The 24,221-nt window shown below is 43.5% G+C and overlaps 1 protein-coding gene across 2 annotated transcripts in view; it reads right to left on the reverse strand.

Annotated features, from left to right (window-relative positions):
* Positions 1–20,414: 20,414 nt before the first annotated feature.
* IL20RB (interleukin 20 receptor subunit beta) overlaps positions 20,415–24,221 on the reverse strand; it is a 39,655-nt gene continuing 35,848 nt past the window's right edge. For both annotated transcript variants that reach the window (XM_032869626.1, XM_032869624.1), the window contains one exon: positions 20,415–22,076. In XM_032869626.1, the coding sequence (XP_032725517.1) occupies positions 21,994–22,076 (83 nt within the window). In that variant the 3' untranslated portion in view covers positions 20,415–21,993. The remainder of the gene's footprint in view (positions 22,077–24,221) is intronic.

A 24,221-nucleotide genomic window follows, 5' to 3' on the forward strand; every position in this document is an offset into this window, starting at 1 on the left:
CATAGCCCTCCAACTTGGGAATCTGTCCTACATATACTCACACAAATGTGCAAAGATAATCATTGCAGCAGTGTCTGGATTTTAAAAAGAGGGGAGCCTGGGTGGTTCAGCCTGTTAAGCATTTACCTTTCAGCTGGGGTCATAATTCCACAGTCCTGGGATGGAGCCCCAAGTCGGGGCTCTGAGGTCTGTGGAGGGCGTACTTCTCTCTCTCTCTCTCTCTCTCTCTCTCTCTCTCTCTGCAGCTCCCCCTGCTTGGGCTCTTTCTCTCTCTGTCAAAGAAGTAATTAAAATCTTTTTAAAATAAACAAATAAATAAAAGAAAAAAGAACAGAATAAGGCCATATACATATATAACACAATATGTATGTAACAATATATATGACAAGTCATACATTAATGTGTGTATATGTGTGTATATCATGTATACAGTATACATTATATGACTTTTTTGTTATTGTTACATAATTCAATTTTATTTGAAGTTTCCTTTCCTCCCATGCAGAAAATAGAATCGTGGTCTGTCCAGGATGAAGTCAGGCATTTTATATTTAAACTTAGTCAATGCATAAGTTTTCTTTCCTTACCTCGGCCCTTAGATTTAGGGGCCTATCTCATATCACATTTTATTTTTTTTAAGATTTTATTTATTTGATACAGAGAGAGAGAGATCACAACGAGGTAAAGCAGCAGGCAGAGAAAGAGAGAGGGGAAAGCACCTGAGCTTAAGGCAGAGGCTGAAACCACTGAGCCACCCAGGCACCCCTCATATCACGTTTTAAAGGGAAGGTGTCTGTTCCCCACATCTCCAAACGAAGGTTTATCACTGACTCCTCCATTCCTAAGTCCCCAAACTTTATCTCAAGAGTTCTATAACAACTTGGTATTTGATATCTAACCCCTCTGTTCATATTTAATAATCTCTTGGTATCATTGTAAAGATGCTATTACTATCTCTTCAATATGAAACATGATGTTAAACTTAAAAGTAATATCCAAATATTACAACTGTCACCCATTGAGAGGCTATTCAAAGGGTTGAATTGTTAGACATTCCAAAGGATTTGTGAGGAGGATGTCTCTGGAGAGTTGCTGGAGTGCTCTGAGTTTCACTACTGGGGAAAGGTGAAGTAAGGGCAATTTATCTCTAAATCCCTCTAAACAGCTTTAGGGTTCCACGCAGAGAGCCCGAAATGTGCTTCCTGCTGTGGGGAATGAAGAGGGTAGGTGCCTGGCTCACTCTGGAGACAAAAGGGCCTGTGAAAGCAGAGTAAATGGCAACATCTGGGAACACTAGATGCTAAAGAAGAAAGTGCAGCTATGTACTAGTTTGGGTTCTCCAGAGAAACAGAACTAGATAGATGACAGATAGATAGATAGTTAGATAGATAGATAATAATAAGGAAATCAGTTCTCATGATTATGGAGGAAATAAATTCCCAAGATCTGCAGTTGGCAGGAGAGCAGTGGTGTAATTTGCAGTCCAAATCCCAGTCTGAAGCCAAGAGGAAACGGCATCCCCACTTCAAGACAGGCAAAGAGAAAATTCTTTCTTACTCAGCCTTCTTATTCTATTCAGGCCTACAGTGGATTAGGTGAGGCTCACATACTCTGGAGAGGGCAATCTGCCTTCTCCAGATGGAGATGAAAGACCTTCACAAACACACCCAGAATAATGTTTATCAAAATATCTGGGTACCCCATGGCCCAGCCAAGTTGACACAAAATTAACCATCACAAGACCACTCCATGTCAATTTGGCATTCATATGCCTCTCCTTAAAATACATTCTATCTCCAAATAAAGATAATAACAAGGTCATAATGCCACCCAATATGATATAACTATCCTGCATACAATTAAAACTGCACTCTTTCCCCAGAAGAGGAGATAAGGTCCTTGAACACTGTTTACTTCTGATATCCCATAACTTAAATACTATGATGTAAAGTTAACAATGTTTAAATACTATGATATAAAGTCAGTATATCTTATGTTGCATGATAATGGAGTAAGAGAGAGAAGAAAACAAAGATACTTGCTCTATACACTCACACACACCTATAAACAATTCCTAACACAATAAGGAGGAATACCTGTGACAGACTCCTCATTTCTGTATCTGGTCTTATGATATTTATAACCATCTTCTGCCGCTACCTGTTTCCTTTGCCTTCAACAAGCACCTCAACTGGTTCTTTACCTGCTGAGGTGACTTAAACCTTCATTCTGAAAGGTCTGGGCCATTAGTGGTCCTGCCTGGGTTGGACTATTGTAATTTTCCATTGAACTTAATCACAGCACGTGGTAATAGTAGGAGATGCCCTAAGGGATCTCCTGTATTCCATATACTTTGTTACCTCCACTGTGGAGTAGGAGTCTAGTTTCCCTTATTGGTCAAGATCAATCACTGCATCCAGCGCAGTCACTCCTTTTTCTGCCTATTGATTCAGAGACATGAAGACTATAAAGTAGCCACATGGTGGTCTTAAGTTCCAGTTCAGTGGAATGTGTCTCTTGATGGAGGCTTTCTTCCCTCTGTAACTAAGACCTCTAGGCCTGCAGAGCATGAGTTCATGAGAACAGGAAGTCCAAAAATTTTGCTAGTGGGTCACTAGAGGTAATAATGAGTTGTGCCATTCCCATTTCCACCTCTTGACTCTTGGGCCCATGAATCTTGGTTTGGGAAAAAGGGTACTGTGTTATATTGGACCTTGATTCAGAGCATAAACAGTCTTATGAAGAGCCTTGCCCTAGTCCTGCAAAGGTACTGCCATCTAGGTGGTACCATAAATGGTCTTCAAAAGACCATTCCATAGTTCCATCAAGCCATGTGCTTTGGGATGTTGTGGAACATGGTAAGATCAATGAATTCCACATAAGCATGGGTTCATTGCAACACTTCCTTTGCTGTGAAGTTCCTTGATCAGAAGCAATTCTGGGGGCACCTGGGTGACTCAATCTGTTAAGTGTCTGACTCTTGATTTCAGCTCAGGTCATGATCTCAGGGAAGTGAGATGGATCTCCAAGTCAGGTTCCTCACTCAGCACAGAGTCTGCTTGAGATTCTCTCTCTCCTTCTCCTCTGACCCTCCCCTGCTCATGCTCTCTCTCTCACTCTCTCTCTCAAATAAATAAATAAATAAAATATTTAAAGAAGAAGAAGAAGAAGAGAAGAATCAACAACACAGTGTGGAATACCATGACAGTGGATAAAGCATTCTGTAGGCCCATGGGTGGTGGTTTTGGCAGAAGCTCTGTATACAGGGAAGGCAGATCCATAAGCAGAATAAGAGTCTATTTCAGTAAAAAAAAAAAAAAAAAAAAAAAAAAAAAAAAAAAAAAAAGCTCTGCCCCTTCCATCATGGAAGTGATCTAATGTAATCAACCTGCCACCAGGTCACAAGCTAATCACCCCAGGGAATAGTGCTATACAGGGATTCAGTGTTGGTCTCTGCTGGAAGACTGAGCACTAGCAGTGGCTACAGCAAGGTTGAACTTGGTGAGAGAAATCCATGTTACTGAGTCTATGCATAACCCCTATCCCTGCCACCATGGCCACCTTATACATGAGTCAACTGAATGATGAGAGGAATGACTGGGGAAAGAGGCTAAACTGAATCAACCTAATGGATTGTCCTATCAACTTGATTATTAAAATCCTCCTTTTCTAAAGTCACCATTTAGTGAACATTCAATGGGACACAAATATCTTCATGTTTCTTACCCGTTCAGAGGCAAGAAACACATATCCACATATCTCTTCCCCAAATTTTTTGTCACCAATTTTTCAATCATGTTCCTTCCAAGTCCCTAACCATCCAGCCAAACCATTGGCCACAGCCCATGAGTTAGCATATAATCGCACATCTAGCCTTTCCTCCTTTCCAAGGAAAGTGAATCACAAGGCACACTGCTCAAAGTTCTGCCCCCTGGGAGGGTTTCTCTTCACCACTGTCCATCAGAGATGTCCCAGAGAAGAGCTATTTCCCACCCTCTGGCACACACATATTTTACCAATACATCTAGAGTAGTTGCTTCTTCTTGTTCACTGGAGCCAACTGGCATAATGTCATCAGTGTAACAGACCAGTGTGATACATTATAGAAGAGAAAGGTGATCAAGATTGCTGTGAATTAAATTATGACACAGGGCTACAGAGTTGATATACCCCTGAGGTAGGACAGTGAAGGTGTATTGCTGGCCTTCCCAGACAAAAGCAACCTGCTTTGGTGATCTTTACTAACAGGTATTGAGAAAAAGGCAATAGGAAGATCAATAGCTGCACACTAGGCACCAGAGGATGGGTTGGTTTGCCCAAACAATGAAACCATATCTGTCACAGCAGCTGCAACAGGAGTCACCACCTGGTTAAGCTTACAGTACTCCATAATCCACTGTCATTCTCCAAGATCCATCTGTCTTCCAAATGGGTCAAATAGGGGAGTAAAATGGGGATATAGTGGGAATCAAGTCCTTGATGGTAGCACTAACCTCTGCAATACCTTCAGGAACTTGGTATTGCTTTTGAACTGCTCCTTCCTACGTAGGACCAGTTCTACTTGACCTTTCCCATCCTGATAGTCTTCATTCCACCAATCAGGGAACCAGTATGGGGATTCTGCCAGCTGCTAAGTATATCTATTCCAATTATTCATTCTAGAACAAGGGAGATAAACACAGGATGTGTTCAGGGTCCCAGTGGACCCCCTATGAGTCAAAACTAAATTAAAACTCCATTAATCACCTGACCTCCAGGGATGCCTGAGTGGCTTGGTTGGTTAAGCATCTGCCTTCAGCTCAGGTTAGGTTCTAGTATTGAGTCTCACATCCTGGCTCCTTGCTTAGTGGGGAGCCTGCTTCTCCCTCTGCCTGCTGCTCCCTCTGCTTGTGTTCGTTATCTCTCTCAGTCTCTCTCTCTCTTTCTGACAAATAAATAAATAAATAAATAAAATCTAAAAAAAAAAAAAAATCAACTGACCTCCATAACTCTCTATCCTTGACTGGTGGACCACCATGACATTTTGGGTCCCCTGGAGTTAATGTCAATTCAGAGACAGTGTCCTGTAGTCCCTAACGGCTCTATTTCTTTCTCCCCAGTGCACAGCTACCCTCAAAAAGGCTATAAGTCTCCTTCGGGAAGGAGGGGGGAAGATTAATAGTGTAAATTTTTGGCTGTGTACCAGCGTCCTTCCTAAAGGGGACCTAGCCTTCACTTCATTCAAGGGGTTCTGGGTTTATAATTTGGCTCAAGCTTGGGAATTGATTGAGGAGCTATGACTCTGTTTTTTGATTCAGGTTAAACTTGTTCACTTGACTTAGAACTTTTCTTATACAGATCAATGAAAAATTTAGTAGGATTCCTATCTACTTTCACTTCTAGGAACACCATGAGCAACTAGCCAATGCCACAGATCAGCTGAGTGCCACCACTTTACCCCTGTCACCCCAAGAGCCAATTACTCCTATTGTATTTTGGTTTCCCAATTCAATGACTGCAGCTCTCACTATAAGGTCTGGTCTATAGAGAAGAGCAATCATAGTGCTCTTCAAGTATACTGGGACTCCCCTCTCAAATTTACTTCTCACAGGAACAGTAAAGTGTATGTCTTCTGTACCTTCCCAGTATAGGTGAGTAAATCTTAAATGATAAATTCATTCCAACATTCTAGTCTCCCTAAGCCTTTGAATCCCTTCCTCTACATGAAGCCAAGGCAGGTCTATCATTTCTAATTTGTTCACTCTAATTCGCTCACCTTTTGGTCCATGTTTATGTTAACCAAACAAATTGTTAAAGCCCTTCCTAACTCCTTGAGCTTGCAACATAAATGCAGAATCTCTGCTTAGTGAGCCTATATCAATAAATTCAACATGATCCAAATTAATGTTCCTTCCACTATTACCTCACACCCTCAATATCCATTCCCAAGTGTTCCCAAGATTTCTGTCTACACAAATTAGAAAACTCAAGTAGTCTTTTAGAGTATAGTGCATCTCTTCATGGGTCACACTTGGTATTTCACCTTTAGGGACTGCTGGGATCTGAGTCTAGTATAGGTCTGGAAGGAAAGATGAGAAGTGGCTGTGGGACTTGAGGAAACGCACCTTTGTCTTGCATGGCAAGTGCGGGGGTGGGTGGGGGGCCATTATAGCCTCCTCAGCCAAAACAGAGTTAATTCTCTCAGTAAGGAATCACTACCACTGGGGTGGGAAGGCAGCTTCTACTGGGGGGTAGGGACACCTCTTCCATAGTGAAAAAAGATTCATCAACATTTGGGGGCTCAAGGTCCCCAGCTTCATCTGGAACTTCCTACACACCTCCAATTCAACCTACAGGATTCCATTCTTTCCCAGTCTATGACCTTACTTTAATACCCTGCAAGGCTGGGTATTCAATTTACATGATAATTCAGCCAATTGCAGGGTAAGATTCTGCATTTGATTTTCAGCAATTTCAACTCTTCAGCTATAGTAGATAAGAGCCTCCTTCAGGGCACACATAGAAGCTTTCAGGTGATTTATGTGGCATTTGAGCTGGGAATTCAAATCCCTGAGCTCATCCTTTTCTTTTCACACTTTGTCCAGCAACATCAGAAGCAACTAGCCAACCTCATTAGATTTGTTATTTTTCAAAAAATGTTAGGAAATATTAAATACACAGTTACCCAACTCTTCGCTTATTAGTGGTTGAATAAGAGTGTCCAATAATGATATTTTGCACATCTTTATTGCCAAATTTTGCCATGGATTATCAGTGTCCTCTTTACTTTAAGAAATAAAAGTCATTAGCATGTTTAAATTTAATTAGATTAGAGAACCAATTCCAGAAACCCCAAACCAATTCAGAAAATTCATCCTTAAAATTCTTTTCCTCTAGAACCACTCTTAGCACCAAAATCTTTATTAGTCTGGGAGTTAGAAATGGATGGATAGATGGATAATAAGGAATTGGCTCATGTGATTATGGAGACTAAGAAGTTCCAGGATCTGTACTTGGCAAACTAGAGACCCAGGAGAGCAATGGTATAAGTTCTAGTCGGAGTCAGAAGTCAGGAGAAGACTGATATCCCAGCTTGAAAACAGTCAAGCAGAAAGAGAATTCTTTCTCACTCAGTCTTCTTATTCTGTTCAGGACTTCACTGGATTGGATGAGGCTCACCCACATTGGAGAGGGCAATCTGCTTTACTCTGTCTACCAATCCAAATGCTAATCTCATTCAGAAAAACCCTCATTGACACAACCGGAATAATGTTTATCCAAATATCTGGGCATTCCCATGTCCCAGTCAAGTTGACACACAAAAGTAATCATCAAAAGCTGGTAGAATTAAATTTGTTGCCTACATCTCAGACTTACATTCTGAGAATTTCAACAGAAAAGCTTACAAAGAGCTCATGAAATTGTCCATAGGAGAAGAAAATCAGCTTTAAACCTCAGCCAGTGCCAGAGAACCCAAACTGAGCTTTCAAGTGTTCCAGTCAAGAAAGTCCCTTCCTGAGCCACCTTTCCACTCTATCCTTCTTGAAATCCAATCTCAAATGGGCCCACAATGGCAACAGGTGAAGGAGGAGGAGGTAAAAAAAAGAGATGGAAACAGATCACATACTTCCCTAAAGTAAGGAAGCCAACCTGCTAAAGACGGAAGAAGCTTTCTCATAAGAGTTCAATGTTTTTATTACTCTCTGGGAATAGGCAGTTTTAATTATGAACTGATTTAAGGTGACTGAGTTAAAGTGACTACAGAGCTTTCTATCACCTAAGAGTGATCCAAAAAGTCATCAACTGAAAAGGAAAAAAACTGTTCCCCCAGGTAAATTTTAAGGGAGGATGGGATGGAGACACCCTATGAGTAGTAGACTTTCAAAGTATCCATTATTTCCATCTCTTGTCTTACGAATTTTTCTAGTTGCGGAGTCTGAAATATGTCCTTTGTCATTTTTCTTTTACAGCTCATTCTGCATGGGAGAGTTTTTCATGAACAAGTCCTTCTTTGGTAGATACTTTTGCAGCTGCCTTAGCCTAGGCCTCCTAGTTTACATACTCAGGACTAGGTCTTATGGAGTTTCAAGTGTCTTCTCTAAGCCAACAAAATTCCTGATGCTGTATCCCTGTGCAGGACCAACCCAGACAAAGATGCCTATTTCTCTTCCTGCACCACAGGCAAGCAGCACACTTCTGGAGTATTTTCTGTCCCCATTCATGAAATGGACAAGACAACCAGCCCAGCCCCAGCTCCATGCAGTGAGCATGGGTCCATTCTCCTGCTAAGCTTGGTGTACACTCATTTCCATTTCCACATGAGCTTTGAAGCCGTGTGTGTGTGTGTGTGTGTGTGTGTGTGTGTGTGTCTCCAGTTCCTTTTACCCTTGGGCTACCCTTCATCAGCTTACTCTATAGCTTTAGTCTTCACTTTGTTCCACAAAGATTGTGTGTGTGTCTATGTGAGTGTGATCTACCATTCCTCTGTGTTTGGAGGAGGTTAGAGAGGGTTTGATGTGTGCTCACTCCATCATCTTGGTCAGATTCTTCCAGTTATGCTTCAGACACTACTGAGCTAGACAAGCAGGATATATACCCCAGCCCCAAGTCACCTCAGTTTTACAAGCCCATCTCTACGGTTAACTACATTTTCCCTTAGTGATGGGAAGAACTTGCTTGCTTATTACGGGCTTTGGCAGAAATTCCTCTCTCTCTTGTCCTGCCTGCCCAGAAGAGGGACACCTCTTCATGAGAGCTGATGTAGGACAGAGTGTTCCACATTCTGGAGAGCCCCAGTGCCAAAGCTTCCCCAAGCCCTCCCTCTCACAGTAAGGAACTTCAGAGGTGATTCAGGACTTTCAGATGAAATCTCAGATGCTGATATCACATAGGTCAGCCTCCTACTCCAACAGGCTCAGAGACCCAAAACTGCCAATGTGCTGCTCTCACCAGGCTCCTGTTCTTGCCTGGGGCAGCATCATCAGCCGAGCCTGGCTGATCAGCCCAAACCCTGAATCTCCAACAACCAATTAAGGTAAGGAAAACAAGAAGAGGGGCCTGAGCTCTCCCACTGGGGCAGTGGAGAGTCCAGACCCAGAGAGGCAACATGGATGACGCAGGAACTACATTTGCTTAGCATATAGAAACATCCCATACAGCCACACCCCTCAGACCTCAGCAGCCATACATCACCTTCCCCAAGATCTGAGTAACTGACCAATCAGCAAGAAGTTCAGTTGACTAGAACCATCGCATGCCAACTGTGCACCAGACACTGTACTAAAAACTTTACTTTTCTCGTTTACTCATCTACTCATCCTGATGTGGGAAGTAATGTCACTCCATTTTTCAGATGAGTAACTGAAGCTCAGAGAGTTTAAGTAATTTTCCAAAGATCACACAGCTATTAAGTGATAGAGTCATAATTCAAACCCAGCCAGTCTGAAGGCAGAAGCAGCACTATTGGTCCATCTGCTCCCACTGCCTCTGGCAGTGGGGTTCTCCAGGATGTTAAGTTGGTCCATCCCACATCAGCTTCCACAGAGTGGTGTCCACCTTTCTGGGAGGGACAAGAGCACGGACCTCAGTCCAGGCATTGGGGAGTGAAGGAAGGCTGTACCATGGAAAGAGAGAGCAATCCCCCAACCCCACAGAGCCAGAACAAGAGGACCCTCAAGGACTCCCTTTGGACTTGCTGTCTGATGGGTTCCCAGAGTTCACCTACAATCAAAGCTCCCAGGTGGCTCTTATTGGAGGGCAGCCCAACCGTCAAGTACAGTGCCACCCTGGAAAGGCAGTCCTGATGACTTCAACTCTGTCGTGAGGGAGAAGATAGGCATTTGTGTCATTTAGGGTTTGGCATTAGGCAGATACAAAGTAACCCCAGTAGCCTGCTTCTGTGACCCAGCCTCCCCTTACAGTTGCCTGGTTGCAGGTCCCTCACTCCTCTGACCTGCAGTGGTATATGCACAGCCTGCCCTGGGCCAGACAGCCTCTGGCTGCTGGGGCCTCCAGGCCTTCTGGGTTCAGACCAGTCCCAAAGAGGAAGGCGTGGCTGTAAGGGCTATTTCTGTGCCAAGCAAATGTCGTTCCTGAGCCACCCATGTTGCCTGCATAGCCCTGGGTGCAGAAAGTCCCCGCTCCCCAAAAATCTGCTCAGTAGTAGCTTTATACCAGCAACAGTCGGTCCCCACTCAGAATGGCTACCTGATGCGGTTACCGCTTCTCCAGAAAACAAGGCTCCCAGGTGTCTGTCATTGGAGGGTTCCTAACCAGCCAGTATGGGGCCCCACCCTGGCAAAGCAGCCTACATGCCTTCAGCTCCACCCCCCAGGGAAATATGCACATTTGTGTAGGTGAAGGCGTGAAATCAGGAGATGCTATGGAGTCTATGAAGTCCCTTCCTGTAAGCATACCTCACCTGATATTTTTCTGTTCCAGGGCCCTGACTCCCATTCTGTCCCCGCATGCACGGTCCCAGCTCACACAGCGCACCTTGTTAGCAGGCCTTGGGCTGCAGGGGGCACCCCCAGGCCCTTGGGACAGTGGCAGGACCCCACCAACTTAATGGCCCCAGGGTGTAGAAAGCCCATACCCCGAAGATATTTCTGACACTCCATTTAAAACTGGGGACTGCCAGGCTCTGTTTGGAACAGCTGCCTGATGGTGTCCTGGGCTCTCCAGTCAAGGTGCCCAGGTGTCTCTTATTGGAGGATACACTGATTTTCCCCACCCAGCCACACCCTGACAAGGCAGCCCATATTCCTCCAGCCCTGCCCCAGAGGAATATGAGCATTTGTGTAGGTGAGAACTTGGAGCCCCCACACCTCACCACAACTTTGTAGGGCATCTCTGGACACATTCCTGGACCAGGTCCCTGGCTCCCCTGACATGCCCGGCCCATACATATCCAGCATACACCCTGTCAGCCTGCCCAGGGCAACCTGGGCCCTCCAGGCCTATGAGCTCAGTTCGATCCCAGACCACCTGCACAGCCTCCTGGGTGAAGGAAGTCCAAACCCCAAAGTTTCTCTGAGTCAGCTTCTTTAAAGGGGCGATAGTCAGTCCTCATTTGGACAGCTGCCTGCTAGGGTCCCCAGCTTACCAGTCATTGGAGCTCCCAGATGTCTCTTAGGGAACAGTAGCTGGGCAGCCCAGCAGGTCTCATCCTGGCCAGGCAGTCCAGACTCCCCCAGCTTCTCTTGGGCAGGGCGGAGTGGGGGTGCGGGGGAGGGTGGAATATGTGCATTTCTGTAGCTAGGGCTTGGAATTCAGCAGATACCAGATAACCCAGGAGCTGCCTCAAGGAACCCAGCCTCTTCCTACAGCTGCTCTGTTTCCAGCGCTGGCTCCCAGGACCTGTGCGGCTAACGCCTGCGCAGTACACACCCCATCAGCCCACCAGGTGCAGCTGGGGCCCTCCAGGCCTGTGGAGCCCGGCCAGGACCCAAACCACCTGGACAGCCTCCTGCATGGGTGGATCCCACCCTCAAACAGCTTTCAGAGGCAACAGCCTTTAACTTGCAACAGTCAGACCCCGTTTGGTCTGCCTGATGGGGCCCAAGGGTTTGCCCACATTCAAGGCTTGCCCCTATCTCTTGTTGAAGAGCATGGTCCCACCCTAGCGAAGCAGCCCAGATGCCTCCGGGGATATATGGACATTTGTGTAGGTTAAGGCTTGAGTAAAGCAGATGTCACATAACCCCAAGTACCTGCTCCTGTGATGCAACCTCTCCCTGCAGCTGCCCTGTTCCAGAGGCCTGGCTTCCCGCACCTGCAAGGCCTCGCATGCTCATTCCAACCCCATCAGCTTTGGGTAGCCTGAGCACTCTAGACCCGTGGCACTAGGGCCAGTCCTCAACCCCTGTGTCCAAGGTCATAGCAAGGAAGCAGCTACATTAGGACAAAAATGTATCTCTAAAGAGGAGCAGGCTTCAGCTTAGTGTTCTGGATCACAGCGAGCTTCCAAAAAACTGCAGCGTTTTGTTCTCCTTTTCTTTTGTGGTTGTTGCATCTGCCCTTGGATCAGGTCATGATCCCAGGGCCCTGGAATTGAGCCCCCCATCGGGCTCCTTGCTCAGTGGAGAGCCTGCCTCTCCCTCTCCCTCTGCCTGCTGCTCCCCCTGCTTGTGCTCTCTTTCTCTCTCTATCAAATAAATAAATAAAATCTTGTTTTTAACTAAATAAATAAAAATTTTTAAAAGAGTCTTTTGTTGTTATTTGTTCATTTGTTTCCTGAACAGCGGATTACCACCACCCCTCAACCTGCCCCAGGAGATCCTTCTTCAAGTAGTCTGAGGACCACAGATGTGTCCTTGTTAACATTCCCCACGTGACCCTGGCATGCTGGCATCTGCTATACCAGCCACTCCAGACTTTCTTTCCTTGATTCTTTCCTCCTAGACCTATGCTTTTGGAAGGAGTAGGCTGCCTCTTCCACTCCTTCCCGTTCCATTCAAATCTCTGGGCAGTGGAAACCTCAACCCCACATTTGACACAGCCCTCCTGCCAAACCCAATGGCCTCTTCTCTGTACAGCACAGGATACTGATGCTCAAACCCTCCCCACCGCCCCCCAGCGCTTGCAGTTCAGCTCCATTGAGTTCCAGGAAACCGCAAAGATGAAGAAACGAACAAACTGATTGACTTCAATTCTCTGTTCACACCTCCAGACCTCCCTCCGCACAGCCAGCCCCTCATGCTCTGGGACTGTGCCTCCCACTGCCTTCTGGACATGTGGTACCCCAAACCTCATACATTCCAAAACAAAATCATTATCCTTGCCCCAAGCACAGGCCACTCTGCCTTCCCAGTCTGTCATTCTCACAGTTTCTCAGGCCCAGGACTCCGGAGAAATTCCCCACCTCCCCTGTCTCCTTCATTGGCCATGCACACTGACTACAAACAGGGTCAACTGCATAATTTGTGGGGCCCCTGGCGCATGAAGAAGAAAAAATGTCATTAAAGACACATAAAAAGCTTTTCCCTTACTTCTGTGATCTTCTTCTATGCTTGTCAGGGTGGTTTTTGCTTGCTGTTCAATGTGTTCTAAGTAAAAAAGAAAAAAAGTTACAAATTTCAATCAGTACAAATTTTACCTCTCATTTTTACATTGCAAATATCAGAACATTTAGCTGTTCCATGGAGTCACCAGAATTACATAATGCCTATTTCCTGCCTTGTTCCCAGAGGGACCCAAGAGTTGGCCAGAAAAGGCAAACTCAATCCAGACTCAGGAAGTTGGGAAGGCCAGAATCCATTAAAGCTTAACTCCTAAGTCTCAACTTTATGGATCTTCTTAATACATGAGTATCATCAAAGATACTTCCATTGAATTTTGATATTTTTATGTGGCCCTGTCTGACTCCAGCTTACAGTTTACAGGGTCAATCCACTTCCATTCCCTTGAAACAGAAAAATTCCTTCTGACTGAGGTACTCATGTTTACTAGTTTCTGTTTTCTACATCTGTGCAATCAAGAAGACAGTAATCCAACAAAACACACTTTTTTTTTAACCTTCTTAGTCTACATGATGTAGATGCACTCTGCATTCCATTTTAGACTTATGACTTCAGGTTTTCTATGTGTCAATAGATCCCAGGCAATACTCTTACTTCTGAAGTTCAAGTTGTCTCAACTTTGTTGGTGGGAACCCCTCCTAAACTGGCTCCTATGTTCTTTTGATTCCATTAATCTGTTTAAACTCTCCTGCTTCCTGACTTGTTTAGTTGTTCAGGTTCATTTTGAAATTTCAGCTCAAAATATGGAATCTGCCATTTCTCCCAAGGTGCTTTCAGTAGGAAAAGGGAACTACAGGCCAGAATGAGCGAGCTGATGTGCTGTCCGGTGACAGACACATCTCTCTGGCCATTTCAAAAGACGAAGGGGCAAAACATGTTTTCAGATTACTATTTTTGTTCTTTTAAAAGCATGAGTTCATATGGACGTTTCCAGTTCAGTACTAACAATACAGAATTCCTACTCAAAAATCCTTGATTCTACAATGGTATTTCCTTTTCTCCTATGCGGAAAAAAAAATCTAGATTCCTAACAAAATAAATATAATTACTTATTTTCCTTGTCTGAAAAGAAAATAATTCTAAAATAGCTTTACAACATTAATGCAAACTATCTAATTACCTAACAAAGTCCAGTTTTTCTAATGCTTATTTTTTTTTTTTTCTTTTTAGGCTGCATTCCACTAAGGATTTGCAAAACAAACGAACAAAAAAAAGTCTTTGCTCAAGAGTCACTTACAATCTCTCACTCTGTTTGGCTCTGTGAGTCCTTATCTGGCATAGAGTTTTGCTTCAACCATTTTCCTTCATTTTCAGTCTGAGAGCCATAGCGTTACAACAGTCGACCAACCAAAGCTCTTAGGAGCTGGAGACTGGCAGCCACTAGAAGAAAGAAGTTCCTCTCTGACACAAGATGATGGAGAGACCTCCAACAGTATAGTGGCCGAAATTCTGCACCATGGTTGCATTTCACCATTATCTGCCCATCTATAGTGGCTTAGCCCATAAGTATAATATCTAGATTGGTACATAGGATTTCTGGCTGAAAGAACCATTTCTGCCTGCTATTAACCAACCTATCCAGCCTAGATTACCTTCACACATTCAGTTGTTTTTTTCTTTTTTTTGTAAAATCCTGTTCTGATCTTCTAAACTTTTTAATTTATCTCGCTCCTTTTATGAACTATGAACCCACCCTTCTTTTATAATGTTCAGCATTCCCTTACCAGATTAATATACTGTGTTATGTATTGTTACCTCAAGTTGGCAGTGAAGAATCAAAATCAATTAGCAGTATCTTAAGTCCAGTCAAAGCTTTTAATTTTCTCACAAGGGGGTCAAATTCTTTACAATTATCCAAGAACAGTACCTATAAATACATTATCTTTAGAGTTTAACTGAAATCTCTATTGATTCATGGGTCAAAATTCAGACTTTGCTTCATATACATTATTATTGCCCTTATTTTAATTATGGATCAACAGAGAGTAAAATTCCAAGTTCTCTGAAGTCTTTGGAAAACACAATTACCAATTCCCTTCATTCTATACAAAATTCAAACTTGCCAAAGCCAAAAAAGAATGTCATAAAATACAACGAGATATACTTCAATACATTTTCAGTTAAAAATACATATGTTTTTATATATATATATATCCACTTTATATACATAACCACTTTAAATACTGGGTGCCTGGATGGCTCAGTGGGTTAAGCCTCTGTCTTTGGCTCAGGTCGTGATCTCAGGGTCCTGGGATTGAGCCCTGAGTGGGGCTCTCTGCTCAGCAGGGAGCCTGCTTCCCCCTCGCTTTCTGCCTGCTGCTCTGCCTACTTGTGATCTCTCTCTCTGTGTCCAATAAATAAGTAAAAATCTTAAAAAAAAAAAAAGCACAACCACTCAGAATGCTTTATAAAATTAAATATTCCTGAAAATAAAGTTGAAACAATCAGAGTCTTTAAAAAAAAAAAAAAAAAGAGAGGGAGAGAATTTAGGGGCGCCTGGGTGGCTCAGTGGGTTAAATCCTCTGCCTTCGGCTGGCTTGGGTCATGATCCCAGGGTGCTAGGATTGAGCCCCACGTAGGCTCTCTGCTCGGCAGGGAGCCTGCTTCCCTTCCTCTCTGCCTGCCTCTCTGCCTACTTGTGATCTCTCTCTCTCCGTCAAATAAATAAATAAAATCTTAAAAAAGAGAGAGAGAGAGAATTTAAATACATATCCACCCATGGATGTCTAGGTGGCACAGTCAGTTAAGCGTCTGACTCTTGGTTTAGGCTCAGGTCACCGTCTCAGGGTTGGGAGATCCAGCACTGTGCCTGGCTCTGTGTTCAGCGTGGCAATGCTTAGGACTCACTCTCTCCCTCTCCCTCTGCCTTTCCCCCACGCCCCCACTTTCTCTCTCTCTCTCTCTCTAAAATAAATGTTTAAATCTTTAAAAAAATAAAAATATATTACCAGATATATCAAATAATATTACAACCTTTTAATAACTGAAAAAGTGTTATCAGATTATTTCACCTTTAAAAAGAAAGTTAAAGAAGAAAATTTTACAAATTCATAAAATTTCCAGATTATGTGGGTTCCCATAGAATCTGTTCATAAAAGCTATCGGTATTTAAAAATCATAGCACACTGCCTCATGGAGTACAACTAGTTAATGTTAGAGGAGATATCTGGATTCTGTCCCAGAATCAAAAAAGCTGTGTCCTAAATCCCTGACTTTGCATTCCATAGGAGCCACATTTATGACTTCAAGACAATTTTAAAAACTACATTCTTTGAATTTAAGATAAAAAGATACATTATCTGGTTTGAATTATCAATATAATTAATACCTTTTTAAAGTTTTAAATGGTATCTAATTCAAACACTCTGATTTGGGAATAAATTTTTTTTTGGGGAGGGATGTAATTTTTTTTAAACAAGTCATTAGCCAAAGGAAAGAGTGGGCCCCAGCTCTAGCCCATGTCCTGCTGGTACTGTCCACATCCCCAGCACCTGCATGGTTAGAACCACACCTCAGACCCAAATGCTGACTGTCAGTTCTTCAACTTGCAGCTTGTCTATGCCAACCCAAAACTAAACTTCTTTGGAGTTTAAAACTTTGTTAGAATAAAGAATAAAAGAAAAAGAGGGAGGGAGGGAAGGAAGGAAGGTAGGAAGAAAGAAGAGAAAAAATGAGGGGAAAGGAAGAAAGGAGACAAATCCTTTTTTCTGACAAACATTTTCTCTCAGGGACTGAAACAGAACTGCTTACAGTTACACATATTTAAACTGCAATATCTACTTGCTGCCATCTGCTAACTTAAGACTCTTCATTTAAAATACAGTAATTCTTGGGGCGCCTGGGTGGCTCAGTGGATTAAAGCCTCTGCCTTCGGCTCAGGTCATGATCTTAGAGTCCTGGGATCGAGCCCCATGTCCAGGGAGCCTGCTTCTCTTCCTCTCTCTCTCTACCTGCCTCTCTGCCTACTTGTGATCTCTGTCAAATAAATAAAATCTTTTAAAAAAAAATTAAAAAAAAATAAAATACAGTAATTCTTCACCCCACTGGCCATGCTCCACAGTCTAGGCTTAATCTGAGAAGGCGCTATTCCATTTTGATCTGTTTCCAATCGGCAAGACTCAAACATGAAGAAGAGAGAGTAGAGAGTTAACTTCATGACCTGAGCCTCACCTGCAAAGGCCCTTCAGCCTCAATAATGTAAGTGGGATGACATCAGATGGCCCTAGTTCTGGGGTAGGATTTCCTAAGGCTAGAAACCCAAGATGATGTCTGTAGGCTTCATCTTACACCAAGGCAGCTTGGCAGAGATGGGCTGGCATCTCCCGGAAATGAGGCATGGGGCCACTTCAGAGATGAGTGGCTTAAAATCCAGAAGCAAAATGTAGCAGTTACGGAGGTTTGAACAGACACTCATTTTTCTAACAGCCAGGAATTTTTAAGTAGTTTTTTTAAATGTCCCCAATGGAGGGACCAGGGACAAGTGCCTCCTTCACAGTTACAGGGTTTGTGCTTTTGCTCTTGAGACTTCCTGCAGGTACCCAGGAATGGTCCTGCTCGGCTTTTCCTCCAGAATCTTTAATGGGGTTTTGCAGCCTCTCCTGGGCTTGCAGATTCTCACTGAGGGAGGGTGGAATGGCTGTGTCTTCATTTTGGGAGCCTCCTACTTCCACATGTGCCTGCTCCCACTTTAGGCAAGAATGGATTTTTCCAAGCTTTTTTGTTAGGTTCTTGAGGACCTGAGGGTCCCTGGAACCCACAAGACAAAACTGTAATTTGGGTCAACTCTTGTATGCCAGGTTCAAAGTTCAGAGTAGGTGCCACAGTGGTTTGATATGACTACCCTCTCATGAACCACGGCCTGAGGAACACCCCAGAAAGTCGGTCTAGTCCAAGAATAGCCTAGAAATAGAATATGCAGAAAAAATAAAAAGCCCCTAATGTGCGCTGGAGACAGAGCCCGTGTGAGGATATGGCGGCCACTAAATTCTAAATCCACTAATGACAGTGGAAGTTTGTTAGGGGCCAAGCCCACGGAAGTTTTGTAATTGAGTTCTCATTCTAGGAAACTTGGGGGAGTTTTCCTTTCTCCATCAAGGAAACTTGGCTCAGGGGAAACAGGACTTTTTCCAGTACTTAACACAAGGTGGCGCCAGACACCCGTGGACTTAATGAGGTCCCCTTCCAAGTAGGCTCCAGAAGCTTTGCTAAGGTTCCCTGAAGGGATGGATCAAGTCAGGCCAGATTCAAAGGACACTGAGAGCTCTGCATCCACAGAGAATTAGCCTATGGATAAAATAGGGCACACGGAAAATAAGAAAATATATATTATATTTAAGATATATATATTATACACACACGTACATATGTAAAAGATGAGGAAGAGTAGCACAGAGGCTAGACGGACAAACTGTACCTACAAAGCCTCTGTAAAAGAAAAATAAAGGCACGTCCCTGGGACTCCCTGGCACGATAGGAGACAGGCAAGTGCGGAAGGACTGGAGTGGAGAGCCGCCAGTAAAGGGACTACTGCAGGTATCAGTGGGGAGAGGGCTGCAGCCTGGGCCAGGGATTGGTGGCAGTGGAGAACCAACCCTTCTGACTGAGGTATTTACACTTACCAGTATTCTTCATTGACATGGTGAGTCAATAAACCCAACATGACTGCATAACAAGACTCAATTGAAATGCATTCTATTCATCTTTTCTGAGAAGTCACTGTACTAGTGTTGCTCTTTTTATGTGTTATTATGGACTTGTGACATTTCAATGTACTGACATCAGCCAATATTCTCTTTTTTTTTTTTAAGATTTTATTTATTTATTTGACAGACAGAGATCACAAATAGGCAGAGAGGTAGGCAGAGAGACACAGGGGGAAGCAGGCTCCCTGCTGAGCAGAGACACCCCCCCCTCCCCCGACATGGGGCGCCATCCCAGGACCCTAAGATCATGACCCGAGCCCAAGGCAGAGGCTTTAATCCACTGAGCCACCCAGGCGCCCCAATATTCTCATTTTGATGCTCACACTCTCCCAACTTTGGCCGGTGGGGACCTTTTAGCTTTCAAATGCCCCGGTTTTTTCAAGCTTTGCTTCTGGCCCAGCATGTTAGGTGTTCTGAGATCGCCTCATATTCTTCTGCCCCAGACCAGACATGGAATCAGACATTGTTTCAAGAAACCCTGGTTCCTTTGGGGAGAGAAATAGCATTAGAAACCATAATGTAGCCATCAGGATGCATTATGTGCATTATGGGGTAACATTGCTACTCGGCCATTTTTGGGGGGTGGGGAGCCAGAAAAGAAATATATTTTTAATTACATGTTTTACAAAGGCATGAGTTCATTTTGATATGCTCAGTTCAGTTCTAACAATACACTGCTCCTACTTAAGTTTGTGAGTTAATTAGCTTTCCCTTTAACCAATCCTGAAATCTATGCTCCTATCAAACATAATTATTTACTTGTTCTGAAAACTTAAGAGAATAGCTCCAAAAACAAACAAAAATACACTATCAATACAAACCGGACAAATACTAAATGAAGTTTTTGTTTTAGGCTGCAGACTCCTAAAGATCTGGTGCCAAATTATTTTGTTCCAGAGCCACTCCTAATGTCCCCACCCCATGTGGCTGTGTAAGGATGGAACTGATGGGAGAGCTGTGGTCTGGGGGTTTTCATTCACTTTCATTTAGAGGAGGCTGCAACCTGCCCCCACTCCCCATTTTCTGCTCTACCTTTGCATTTTTCATAGGATTTATACACTCCCAATATACCAGATAATTCACCTTAAAAAAAGTAATTACTATCATTATTTGGTTTTGTATTATTTTGTTATTATTCTTTCTGCTTTCCCCAGTGGAAATGTAAACCTCATGGAGCAGAAGGTTTTGTTCAACTGGACTCTGGCAGCTTTCCCTGAGGACAGGGCTGAGAGGTGGGCTTGGTTCTGGGGGCAGGGGCTCTCTACGGGCATTGAGTGCAAAGATGCATGGTCTTCCTGTTCTGTTGTAGTTATTGACTGTGCCCCTTTTCACTCCTTAAAGTGTCATAATTTAAAGAGCCAGGTGATGGGGGTAAAAAGAGAGGAGGCCTGGGGAGTCAGGATATAAGCACTCCAGGAGGGAATAACCAGCTACAGAGGAGGGAGCCCCCTCTATGAGGAACTAGCTCAATGTCTTTGCATGGTTGGACCCCAGTAAATGCTTGTTTGGGATCTGGGATGACAACAGAATAATTGAGATAATTTTTTATATACATATATGTGCCAGGAGAAATGGATGAGCACTGAGACAAATTGTGAGAGGGATTCAAGCAGGGGGAAATCAAGGGTGATTTCTGGGTTCTAGTCCTGGATAGATGGCAGAGGGAAAACAGCCCCAGGGGGAAGAGGCAAGGAAATGGGACAAGGGAGAGTGATGACCTGTACAGTAGTATAGCCTTTATTTTTGCACACTGAAAATATGTCCACTTTAGGCTAAATATAAAATTAAAACATACTTTTCATGAAGAAATCCAACAACACAGAAGCATACAAAATGGTAAAAAGGAAAGATCTTTGACAGTATCATCCTCCTGGAGAGCGTACCCTCTGGCTCCTTGAGACCCCACTGGGGTAGAGAGGGGGGTTGTAGGCCTCTCTTTTGTAGGAGAAACACCTGGTTGAAGTAGTTACATTGTCCCCACCTCTGGGCTGGCTGGAAGGGGTCCTGGAAGTTGGTGTGGAGACAAACCAACTCAGAGGCTCCAAAGCTGGGGGCTAAGAAGGAACGCACAGGCCTTGCCCATTAATCCCTTCACTTCTCAAGAGATTTACCTCTCCATTCCTTCCCTAGCCCTGACTCTTCCTCACCGGGTTGGGAGAGGGGCAGGAAGAGGCTTCCAAAAGTCGGTCCCAGATGAACATGCTAGAAGGCACTGAGGACACCCTGAGTGAGCTGTCTTAGGGAGGAGAAGTACCCCCAAGGGACTTCCTGTGGAGCACCCTGACCAGGTGAGGCTTTGGCCAGCTGCACTGGTCAGGGTTCTCCTTCCCTGCTGCATCCCCTACCTGGGGTCACCCCCACAACTCCTGGCCAATGGTGGCCTTCAGGATCCTCCCTGGACACAAGGTTGATGATGTAACTAGAATCCCAAAGACCACTTTTTTGGAAGAAACCAAAAGGATTACCAAAGGTGACCCCTTTTTATTTTTAATTCTATACTTTAACAACTCTATAGGTAAAAGGAACACAGCAAACACCACATTTATTATCAACATCCTTCTGCATTCTCCTCTCCTCATATACATTCTACCTGTTGCCCTCAGTGTGCATGTGTTATTTACCCTTTACAATATCTCTTGTATGCACAGCACTGCCTATTTTCCATGGGCCTGTGACCTCCTTCTAGGTCATGTATTGTAGCACTGGCTGAGCCACGGACCTCTGCACAGACATTTGGTTTGAAGTGAAGTCAACACTGTTGTATTCAACCTTCCTTTCCCCATCAAGGTTTCCTTTAGGAAAGTGGCTCTCCAAGCCAACTGTTTTAAAGAGTTTTTATCATTCTTGTTGCAATTTATATACTGCTCTGCCGAAAAGTTGAACCAGTCCCAATGTACAGTGCTGCCAGTTTCCCAAATCTCTGCGAGGGCCAGAGAGATACAGTGGTTTGATGGTTGTATGTTTAATTCCCCCTTTCTAGATGAGAAAACTGAGGACCAGAGAAACCAAGCCACTTTCTCCAGGGTCATTCAGTCAGTGAATGGCAGACAGACAGTTCTAGAGGTCACATCTCCTGACCCCCACTTCTTGCTTTGACTGCCAAACCAGTCTGCTTCAGACAGTTGCCTCTAGACATGGACACACCAGGCTCTTCTTGCTTTTCTTGTCCTCTGTCCATGGAGGAAAACAGATACAGGGTCTTTCCCCTCATGGCTGCTGTGCTGTGCCAACCGGAGTCTCAGTTTCAGCTGGGCCCTCCCCAAGGCTGCTAAAGCCAGGCCCTGAAGGGTTCCTCAGAAGACAGCACTGCTGTGGCACAGGGTTCCACCTCTTCCCTTCTGCAGCTGATTAACTTCTGGGGTGAATTGGTTATTTTCTGAAAAAATCATTTTTGTTAATACTCATTAGAGGAATGGTAGTATTATATGATGGTAGAGTAGTAGCCACAATGACAGAGAGTGTTGCAAAAATCCCAGCTACCTGATCAACTTTCAAGCGGCAAAAAACCACAAAGACAATTCTAACCCCTGTTTCAGGAGGAGAGTCAGTGCGGAGCCCACCATCAATTCACGGCTGCTGGTCCAGTCAGATCCTTAGGATACCAGCTACCTAAATCTGCAGTGATTATATCTGATTATTTTTTTTAACTCTAGAGAAGTACTTTCCAGTGGAAACCTAATTTGAGCTATATATGCAAATTAAAATTCTCCAGTAGCACATTTTAAAAAGTAAAAAGAAACAGGTGAAATTAATTTTAATAATGCATTTTATTATTAAAATATTATTTTAACTTATGATCCATATAAAAATATTAAGGAGTTTTTCAAAATCCATTGTGTATTTTATATTTACAGTGCATCTCAATTTGGACTAGCTACATTTCAATTGCTTAATGGTCACATGTGGAGAGTGGCTACCATACTGGACAGCGTAGATCTAGAACACGAAAATAAAACATAAGCTCAGAAGTTCAGAAGGTGTGCAACTGCTGTCCTGTAGGTTAGAATAAACTTTCAAGCAAGGTTCTGTTGCTCTTATTTGAATTATTTTCAACATTTAAAATTTAGGAGATTTCTCATAAACATTTTGATTTCTGGTTTCTCACTTAAAACTTGGGCACCTGGGTGGCTTGGTCAGTTGAATATCTGACTCTTGACTCCCACTCGGGCCATTATTTCCAGCCCCACATCAGGCTCGGTGCTCAGTGGGGAGTCTGCTTGCAATTCTCTCTCTCTACCTCTGCCCCTCCCCAACACACACACACTCTCTCTCTCTTTCTCTTTGTAAAATAAATAAGTTTAAAAAAAAAAACAAAAAAACAAAAAAACACCTTACAGATCTGGTAGCATTGGGTCGCATTTCCTCTCAGCAACAACATGCTGAAACTGAAAAACAGCTGCCTTCTTTAGCTGAAACATGTTCTCCATGGTCCCCACCATCTCTCCCTATCCAATTATGCTCACAGCAGTGCACTTTTTTTTTTTTTCGTACCTGTCTGGGCCCCAGAGGCATCTGAGCTCACAAACTCTACCTTCTATGAAGTACACAAAGCCAAACTTCAAACGACCCATTGAAGAATGACTAACTTGGGACCATCTTTATGCTTGCTACCTGCATTACAGTGGACTGTGACAGCAAAAAGAGAAAGAATAAAGTGAGTCACAGAAAAGAAAGAAAGACCCCTTAGCACCAAAGCCTCTATCCCCATAAAGAAATTATGGATGAAAGACAAGGAAAAGAAATAATACTTTAAAATAGAGACTATACACTGAGCATTCTCGATATGATTTTCTTTGCATATATATCTTTGCTTTAGACTGTTACTTGATATAAATTTGAATGGATAGAAAATCTTAATGGTGTGTTTCAGAGTACAACCATCACCAACCGTGAAATTATAGATGTAGACATGAAATGTTTAATCCAAACAGATAAATTAAACACTTAAAAACTCAATAGGGATTTTCAAAGAATTGTCAAGGATTTCCACTTGGTAATTTCCCATGGTTTAATCGGAAAGATGCGTGGGTTTTTGCAAGGAAGGCTAGAAGTTACCTTAGAGGATTATCTTTAACTAAGGCAAATGTTGAAGTGCAGCTAGGCTGTGCTAAAGTCAAGTTTGAGGCAGAGCAGAGGGTAGTGGTGATGTACAGCTCCAGAATCCGTTTGGGTGTAATGGATACTCATGATCAATTTCTCATACAGCACTATGGGAAATACATATACTCAGAGAGATTGTCCACTTAATAAATTGAGGGAGAACCAATAAAAATGAGAAACCTTATGGAAAGAAATGACAATGTAGGGAGGCTGGTAAAGATAACAGAAAAGCAAAAGCTAGTCTAATCAAGGGTAATGGTATCTATCTTCCACAGATTAAAGTGGCCACACTTATTACAGAATATCCTTGCTTCTGGTCTCCTCTAAAATTGGTTTTCTCCAAAAGCTATGTTTAGGGTGTGGCTTGTAATCCATTAGGATCCCTAGGAGCTCTTGCCATTTGAGGGCTGTTCTTGTGCAC

The sequence above is a fragment of the Lontra canadensis genome, unplaced genomic scaffold (genome assembly GCF_010015895.1).
Source record: "Lontra canadensis isolate GAN:19392208 unplaced genomic scaffold, GSC_riverotter_1.0 scaffold38, whole genome shotgun sequence".
NCBI classification, from domain to species: domain Eukaryota; kingdom Metazoa; phylum Chordata; class Mammalia; order Carnivora; family Mustelidae; genus Lontra; species Lontra canadensis.